The sequence below is a fragment of the Macaca fascicularis genome, chromosome 18, assembly GCF_037993035.2.
Source record: "Macaca fascicularis isolate 582-1 chromosome 18, T2T-MFA8v1.1".
Taxonomy (NCBI): Eukaryota; Metazoa; Chordata; class Mammalia; order Primates; family Cercopithecidae; genus Macaca; species Macaca fascicularis.
In genome coordinates this window covers 58779365-58789127 of record NC_088392.1, presented here as the reverse complement: position 1 = coordinate 58789127, position 9763 = coordinate 58779365, and the positions used below count along the sequence as shown (strand labels likewise).

Below are 9763 nucleotides of genomic sequence, written 5' to 3'. Positions count from 1 at the left end.
GGTACATGGTATCACAGTAATGTATCATACATCATTTAATTACTTCCCTGTCACGAGACATTTAGTTTATTTTCAATTATTCACATATTTAATGCCACTGAGACAAACATCCTTGCATGTGAGTAGAATCTTTATACTATTCTCTTACTTCTTTTGGATAAATCCCTTTTACCTGATTTCATTGGTAACTCTGCATCACATCTGTGTATATTGACACCCTCCACTCCTTTCATCTCTGGCTTTCTGAGCCTCTCATTCCCTATGAGTTATCTCACGTCCTTGGTGCCTGGGAGTTTTCCAATTGGCCCTGTTCCCAGGGGAACACTCCTTAAACTGAAAAGTCTCGTCTCTACCCTCATCCCCCATCCGTGATTCACAGGCCCCTCTGAAGCTCCTGGCCACCACAGTCAGTGAGCATGATCTGTTACCCAACCCGACACAGGTCCCACATAACAGCACAGTGATGCCAAACAGTTGCTGCCTTCTGGACAGTCACCTGTTCCACCTGCTGTTGACCTTTCTAGCTCTATCTATGTCTGGAGATTTGACAATTCTGATTTTTAAAAATATATGCAACTTACTTTGCATACATCTTCTTGACTAGCAGCATTTATGTGGCAAAATTTGTTACTTTTTATTAAATGTTTTCTATGTGGCTTGATCCTACCTTAAGAGTATTTCTCTAGTTCACATCTATGTAGAAAATAGAAACCATGGGGAACAACGTACTTTCTGCAATGCTTAGTTTACAGACATTGTGGAGTTTTACTAATCAATGTGTTTCAACTCTTTGGTACATTTCTAGCATTTTGCTTAATGTTTTATATGAAAAAGCAAACTTAAAATACTTAAGTTTCATAAACCACCAAATAATCAATAAACCCAGTTATTAAAATCCTATCAATGATTGTCAAACTTTAGAGTATGAAAAAATGACCTAGGAAATGCATTAAAAAGTGAAGGCTTCTATACTTTTCCCCTACCAGCCTGTTACTCCTGTCACTCTGATTCATGAGGATTTCAGCAACACCAGGAGTGATTCTGATGCTGATGGTCAGTGAAACACACTCTAAAAATTATACAAGCAAATATATCAGCAAGTTTGCCTTAATATTTGTTAACCGAAAAGCAGTGAGTGTTCTGGTCTGTCCTCTCCCTTGAATCCTAACAAAATAAGTAAACAGAAGAGAGGTGGCTAGCAGAAACTCCACAATTCTAACCTCTCAGCTATGCCCAGATTTTCTGTAGGGATACAAAGGTACAGTCACAAAGGGAATAGAGAATGAAACAAAACAGCCCTTGTCATTTCCCATGCACCAACTATCACTCCATGTGGAGGCACATCAGTGAGTAATCTCTTCTTTAGTCTCACATATATCTAGAATTTAGGATAAACCAAATGGCTTGAGAAGTAAAGAATATGCTCCAAATCCATGACACAGTAAAATTCCTCTATAAAACAAGATTTAGGGTGTGTGTGTTTTTTAAAAATACGATCAAAGTGCTCTGTTTACCTAACTAGCTAGTTCAAAGCTCTAGCTTCCTTTTTGTTGCCTGTTTTTTAGCATTATGCTCTTTTGTTTTACCTTAAGACTCTATATTGCATGTCTTATTTGAAAATCTAAAGTTTAAAATGCAGCCTCATAATGTATCTATTTGCTTAATTTAAAACATTTAAGAAAAAGTGATAGGTTCTGCTCCTTAGCTATTGATGGGGTAAAGAACACAGGGACAGGTGGGGACAGAAGAGCTTCTTGGAGGGAAGATCAGATCCTACTTCTCAGGATTTCAGTCCTCAAACCTAGAAAACCAGAACTGGTGAAGAGGAAATAATAAAGGGAGGCATACAACTGATACCCTCTCCCCAGAAAGCAAAACACATAGGTTTGTCCTACGTGTCCTACATGAGACGAGCAGGGCTGGGAACTACCTCTTATGTGTTATCTTCCAAGTGACGTTATCAGCTCACAACAAATATAGGTGTTGCCTCTGAGGTTCATTGCTATGCATTTCTTTCCCTATTCTCTACTTCTTGTGTGAAGATTTTCTTCTCTCTCAGGGCACACATGAGCACGGTGGTTTCCTGTTACAGAATGTTCTCCCAGCCTAACATGGAAGAAGCTCATAGATGCATGCCACTCTCTTTGCTTTGTGGTTTCTCAAGATTTTTTTTTGAGGGAAGGCCTGACTTATAACATTTTATAAATAACTAATGGGAATTTTGGCAAACTTATAAGAAGCATTTCTTGAATTTCTAAACATAAGTGGTTTTTAATTGCTTTTCCTCAGGTGGTTAGAGAGAGGCCTTTTGGTTAAAAAAAAAAATCATTACAGTGTTTGAACTTGGCAGTGATGAAGTGACAGTCACAAATATAATTTTCACATTGGTTAAAAAGTTTCAAGTTGAGAAAAAGAATTCTTTAGGCAACACTGCAGTCTGATCTTATTCAGGTATCTAATACACATGTGCATTTATTCATTCATCCATTTATTCATCACACACCAAATATATTGTCTACTACTCTATATGTTAGGCACACAGTGGTCAAGAAGACAGATGAGAACCCTTGGGGGTTGCATTTCAATATGAGGCAATTATTGGTGGCTACAAGTGGGTTCGTGCAATTATTGGTGGTAGGATTTGAGCTGGCCTGAAGCACAATACTCAGACCCTAACCCTTCTGTCTGCCACTCTCACTATCCCAAGGGAGAAGAAGGGATTCCAAAACCTCAACACTTCATTTTCCTGTATTAAGTTGTGAATGCAAATGATTGATGTTCTAGTCACTCAATGTCTCATGAGAAAAAAAAGAATTCAGTGCAGAATCTAATATACATCATGTGTATAATGTAAAATTTATGCCACAGAAAACTAATATGTGCTGAGAATAAAAAACCTAACTTTTATTCTTTCTTTTTTCCTTTATGACCTGGGCAATTCAATTTGATGAATCGAAATTTGGCTGGGCTCAGTGGCTTATGCCTGTAAACCCAGCACTTTGGGAGGCAGATAGATCACTTGAGGTCAGGAGTTCAAGACCAGCCTGGCCAACATAGTGAAACCCTGTCTCTGCTAAAAGTACAAAAATTAACCAGGCATGGTGGTTAACCAGGAGCCTGTAATCCTAGATACTCAGGAGGCTGAGGCAGAAGAATCACTTGAGCCTGGGAGGCAGAGGTCGCAGTGAGCCATGATCGTGCCACTGCACTCCAGCCTAGGTGACAGAGTGAGATTCCGTCTCAAAAAAAAAGAAAAAAAAAATTAACGGCCAGAGTTGGATAGGCATGCAATTGTGAACACTTTTCTTGGTCCTTACTGTCCTACAAGACAGAAAAGAAACACACACACATAAACCTATAGATGAAAACTTGACAGCAATATGCTCTAGACACACAAATGTCTAGGAGGTAGTGTTTGTACTAGATCCTCAAAAAGTCATATTTTTACAAAGAAAGAGATAATGAGTAAAGACATCGTAAAAAGAGAACTAATCATGAGCAAGGCACAAATTGAGAAGTGAGGGATACAAGGAGATTGGGGAAATTAGTACAGAAGGCCCCCAACTTAACATGGTTTGATTTATGATATTTCTACTTTATGATGGTGTCAAAGAAATATGCATTCAGTGTGCTCCTACACTTATGAGATTACATCCCAATAAGCTTATTTTAAGTTGAAAATACGGCAAATGGAAAATGTTCTTTTGATTTATAGTATTTTCAATTTACCATGAGTTTATCAGGATGTAACCCCACCATAAGTCAAGAAGCATCTGTATTTAAATGTGATTTTTGTGTTTAGAATTTATTTAGGCAGGAGAATGGCATGATCACATCTGCTCTTTGGTGGCCCTTGAAAAGAGAGAAGAGGAAAGAAATTTCCCAGCACAAACACCACTGGAGCTAAGTGATGCTGAAGATTTAATCTGGGGTACTGGTGGGGGGAATATTGATCAGGGATGAAGTGAAGAGTGAGAACAGCTGACATAGGGTACACCTCAACCTCATGAACGCTTGGATTGGGAGTAGCAGAAGCAGAAGTACATTCACCAGTGTCCTGCAGTTCTTTCAAGTCATCTGAAGCTTTTTAAAAACATGCATTTTGGGCCGGGCGCGGTGGCTCAAGCCTGTAATCCCAGCACTTTGGGAGGCCGAGGCGGGAGGATCACGAGGTCAGGAGATTGAGACCATCCTGACTAATACGGTGAAACCCCGTCTCTACTAAAAATACACAAAAAATCAGCCGGGCGTGGTGGCGGGCACCTGTAGTCACAGCTACTCGGGAGGCTGAGGCAGGAGAATGGCGTGAACCCGGAAGGCGGGGCTTGCAGTGCACTGAGATCGCGCCACTGCACTCCAGCCTGGGCAACGGGCAAGACTTCATCTCAAAAAAAAAAAAAAACAAACATGCATTATGCACTTACTGTGTGCCGGGCATCGTGTGATGTGTTTTACAGGCATTAGCCCACTCCTTACGTCCACTGTGTCTTGACTTGCATTCAAGGGTGTGGGTGGGGAGAGTAGCTGATTCATCTTGCACTTTCTCATAGAAGCACAGTCCTTCTAGTCTCTGTTTTAAAAGGCTACATATGACTGCACTGGGAAGGCATCAAATGACTACAGTACAAACCAAGTATTTAATGAATGAAATTGTATTTACAATTCTCAAAAGTATGGCAGTTTTTGGCAACCAATAGAGGATGCTATGCAAAGAAGAGAGAGAAACCAAGGATTCTCTGTTTCAAGCCTAAGTAAGTAGAAGAAGGGCACCATTGTTTAAGTAACGCAGGAGAACCTGATTTGGTTTGGTAGTAAGTGTTTTTCTTTTTGCATGAGTTTAAAATGCTAGGTTAACAAGGAGCTCGCAGGAGAGCTGATATAAGAGCTGTAGGTTTATATGGGTATCAGGTAACTTCTTAGGACTTTGAGTATTTAAGGAGGTAGAAAACATGATGATTCTAGGCACAAAGAAGGGAAAGCATTTTATTTGGAGGATGGTACTAAAGGGGCTGACCAGAGCAAAGTCAGTGGTCAAGACTTCAATCTGGAGTCCAGGAATGGAGATGGAGACAAAAGGGAAGCCTGTAGTCAAAGTCAGATTTGGCAAAACAGAACTGAGATCCAAGATAAAATGTCTTAAGATAGGAATAAAGAAAAAGTGATGATTACCAGGAGCCCCCAAACACACACTGCACGGAACAGAAGATCTTGTTGCTTTCCATTTGCTGAAGAAGCACCAGCCATTTCTTTGGGAAACTCTTTATTATTTTGCCTCCTTGAGCATTTTACTTGCCTTTTCAGTTAAGCATCAAGATTCATCACACTGACTTCTGGCTATGTAACTTCCTGAATACTACAAATGAGAGACCTGGAAGCTACTATGAGCCATGAAATTCCCAAAGGCCATCACTGGTGAAATACTAGTCAGGCTTCTGGGAAAGATGAATAAGAGCATCGTGGCAAGACGTCAGCAGTAAAGCAGAGTGGAGACTGAAGCTACAATTATTCCCAACTCAGGCATTTTCTTCTCATAGAACAATAGCAGTGGCTAAGGTACATGATTGAGTGCTAACTCTATGCCAACTCTTTTCATGGATTAACTCTGACCAAGCCCTGTCAAGTAGACTCCTCTACCCTCCTCAGTACAGGTCCTACAAGTAAGGAAACTAAGCACAGAAAGCTTGTGACTTCTCAAATCCCACAGCTGGTAACGATAGAGCCGGGATTTGCATCAAGATGCTTACTCGGAAGTCTTAGCACTTAGGGTTACTATGACGACTGCCAAACAGCCACGACCTCCCAGGCAAGTGACTGCTAATGTTTAGCTGGACAGCTAGGGAAGAAGCTGAGGAAGGGATTGACAGGGAGAATCTAAAATACACATAATTTTCACAGGGTGTTAGACTCAGTGCCCATTTTAAGAAGCAGATGTTCTGCTTTTCATCCAATTTGAACCTAATAGTTTCACAGTGTTTCAGCCTAGGCAATCCCATGCGAATGCCTTAGCAATCTTTGCACTACGTATTCTGGAAAACTGAACATCTAAGACCCAGTCATCAGGTGATCATTATGAAGAGACATGTTCTACGGTGAAAAGAAAAATCTTTTCAGTATCTTATTTTCTTAATTGACTTCTTGTTAACATGAAATGAGTTGTACATGTGACTTGTTTAAAATCATTTATTATTATCAGGAGTGCCTTTTAGGTGGACCACTCCGTATGACTCTCATGCTTCAAAACTATTTTTTATTCAAGTGACTTACAATGGCCCTAGGAAACAAGTTCTGCTATTATCCCCCATTTTAAAATGATGAAAATGGACAAAGAGAAAGCAGGCAACTTAACCAATACCCCATGGCATCACAGTCTTTAGAACAGTCATATTATATAAATATGGCAATAACAATGCACTGAAAATGTCTCCAAAACAAACTTTACATTTTAAAAAATGTATAACAGGAATCTAAGGAAGGAGTCTTACTTCTCTAACTCAGAAAGTGTAAAATCCCTTAAACTCATATCAGACCTGTGATTAACAAACTCACACTAAGTTTTAAAAACTGCTTAATTTACTTTATCATGACTAGCAATATATAAGAATTTTGTAAATAGTTTATTAAAAACAACTTTGGGAAACTATTTTTGCCTGATCAGCAATACAACTACTGATAAGATAAGCTGGTCATCAAATAATTACCCAATGTTAATCTTCCAAATAATTGTTATAACCCAATCTTGTGAACTCAAGACAGGCACATTATAGATAATCACAAATATTAGAAACACATTTAAAATGTCCATATGTTTAGTATACCTAGAAAATTCATTGACTAAAGTAAGTCATGAAACCTGGACTGGAATTTGTTGGGTATTAAGTTTCATTTTGTCTTACTGTTTTAAAATTTAAATAGTTTGGCTCATTTCTATATTTGTTAAAATTGTAATCTTAAAATATTAAAAAAATAACTTTTCACACACATAGATATGACTAGCCATTTTATCTAAGTTATAAAATAGTTACCCCAGGGAGCTTTCAAGATCCCTGTATTTTAAAGCTTATTTCAAAAACCATCACTACTTTGCATTTTTAAACTACATCCTTGCATTAAAGAACTGTAAATGTGTTGTCATACAGTAAATATCCACATTCCAATTCTAATTACACCATCCTGTTGTTAATATAGAGCATTGCTTCTAATAAAAGCATGACGTAGTTCTACAGTTTCAATGGCAAAATTAAACGTTCTTTGTTGAAGAGATAATGAAGCAATCACCAAGATATTTGAAACAACAAAGTTAACATTACAATGATTTCAAGAAAAAACAGAATATATACACTTACATAAAACAAAAAAAGGAATAATTCACTTTATGAGAGAAGAGAGACAGATTTTTAAAATATTTGGATTCTTTAGCCCATATAGAAATCAAAAAAAAAAAAAAAAAAAAAAAAACAGGAGAGAGAAACAGAACAAGAGAAAGAGAGAGATGCTACTTGACATTTTAAAGACCAAAAACTTGCAGTACTAAAAATACATTCTGAAAGTATTTTAAAACTTACATTTCACTGGCAAAAGCAGGTAACGAGGAGACATAGATTCAGTGCAGGATTTTATATACAATAAAACCTAAAACTAAACTCCACCAAAATGAAATTGCAATAATAGTCAGTGCCTCGCTAGAAATCTCCCTTTGCACTATGAAAAAGGCCATAGTACAAGAATTAAATAATAGCAAGAATGCAGTCTACACACTTAGATGTTTAGGAAAACAACAGTTTCCAAGCACCGCATGAACATGTAATTAACCGGAGAAAATGTTAAAGCAAGGTCTCTACAATTTTGCATTAGGTTGTGCTTCAAATAGTCTATAATATGGACTTGAATTAATTACATTTTATTGCACTATAAATTGGCTGTTGTCATTATACCCAAATGTAACAAATAAGGTACTTTATCTGTAGATCTCCTTGGATGGAAGATAATTTAAAAATACGTAAAAATTAAAAAATTTGTGTACTTGTTTATAGTGTCTCTCTGTAAATGTGCATTTGACCAAAGAGATTCTATCCAAATAATGAGAGAAAAATCCCCACAAATAGCATCTGCCGTTTTAACAAATTCTTGGTTTGTCATTTTTTAAAAAGTCACAAAGCCACTGGCTTTCATAGACTTATTAGGACACACTCATCTCTTCATGCATGCTTCTGCTAGTGTCCTAAATTTGGGCTCCAAATTATCCAAAAATTCAAGCCCATCTTCTTCTTGTCGTTCACTGCAACACCCTACAGACCCAGCCACCGATCCTCTTCCTTCATAGTTGTAGGTCAGGACGTAGTCTTGGGCATGCTTGTGATTTTCATCTTGATTACACAGATACACTTTCTGCCGAGGGGAAAAACACAACGTTTTTATTATTATTATTTTAAACACCAAAACGTACTAACATAAAAGTAATTGCTTTGATTTACCTTTCATTGTTTAATTTTTAATCAGAGTGTGTCCTCTAACGGATTCCTACACATAAAAAATGCACATGATTGGTCTGTTTCATACATCACACTATAAATTCAGTATAGCATGTTTCTAAAAGTCACGCATGTGGCAGCAAGTATACAGGTGTTCATTTTACATAGTCATTATTTTCCCTTTCAACATTTTAGCTGAAAGTGACATGCATCCATTAAACTGAAGACAAATTGATGTAGGCTCAGATCTTCCCAGACAGACACAGTGATGGTACATGCTGGTCTTGCTGGTACCACATTTTTGGTTTCTAAGGCACAAGTTGTCAGATGGGAAATATTACGACAAAGCCATGAGACAGTAATTTAAATATCATCACACACTATTTAAGTAATTCTTTCAATTAAAAAAAAAATACGAGGGAAAGTAAATAACCACTTAAATCTGAATATAACTAAATCAAAATTGAGGAAAAATAATAGCTTTCAATTAGTAGAATTAGTAGATTCATAATTAATTGAAAATTATGGTCAGCATCCAGTTAGTTATTTATAAAGTTTAAAAGAAATTAAAATAGATTGTAGGCCACTTAGGAAAACTCACTTCACCGAGACGGGGCTGAGTGAAACTGTGCCACTCCGAGTAAGTGTATCTGCAGTTGTCCACCTCCGTGTGTCCTCCCTTGCAGGAGTCCAGGGTGTGATGGTGCCCAGCCCCCCGGCAGGATTCCAAGGTCTGATGTCCTCCTTTCACCATTTCGATGGTCTCCTGACCTCCATTTTTGACTCCTGATCCCATGGTGCCACAAACTCCCTGAGCAGAAGCACCCACAGTTTGGGTTGTGAAGCCATTCGCAGAATACTGAAATGAAAACAATTTACATTAGGGATAATACAGAGAGAAACAAAAAATTATGAAAAAGAACAACATCAAGCAGATAATGCCATTTTTGTGTGTGTGTGCTAGAAGATAAGCTCTCTGAGAGCAGGAACTAAATCTATTTTGTCAATCCTGTGTACCCAACTATGGAAATCCCGTAATTTAATGTAGTAGCCACACAAGCAAACTGTCAAGTGGTTGGTACCTGGAGATAAATTAAGAAGCTTGATGTATATTCCTTCTTTAAAAATCTCTTAGAATACCTGCCCAGTGTGGTGGCTTATGCCTGTAATTCCAGCACTTTGGGAGGCCGAGGCGGGCAGATCACTTGAAAACAGGAATTCAAGACCAGCCTTGCCAACATGGTGGAACTCCGTCTCTACTAAAAATACAAAAATCAGCTGGGCATGGCAGTAGG

General features: G+C 38.0%; 1 protein-coding gene across 2 annotated transcripts in view; it reads right to left on the bottom strand.

The window, feature by feature from the left end:
• Positions 1 to 6166: 6166 nt before the first annotated feature.
• The window catches only part of DSC2 (desmocollin 2), a 37589-nt gene continuing 33992 nt past the window's right edge, over positions 6167 to 9763 (bottom strand). The window contains exons 15-17 of one of the 2 annotated variants that reach the window (XM_005586976.5): positions 9070 to 9327; positions 8472 to 8517; positions 6167 to 8385 (exon numbers count right to left, since the gene is read on the bottom strand). In XM_005586976.5, the coding sequence (XP_005587033.3) occupies positions 8482 to 8517; positions 9070 to 9327 (294 nt within the window). In that variant the 3' untranslated portion in view covers positions 6167 to 8385; positions 8472 to 8481. The remainder of the gene's footprint in view (positions 8386 to 8471; positions 8518 to 9069; positions 9328 to 9763) is intronic. The other variant, XM_005586975.4, reaches the window with a different exon arrangement.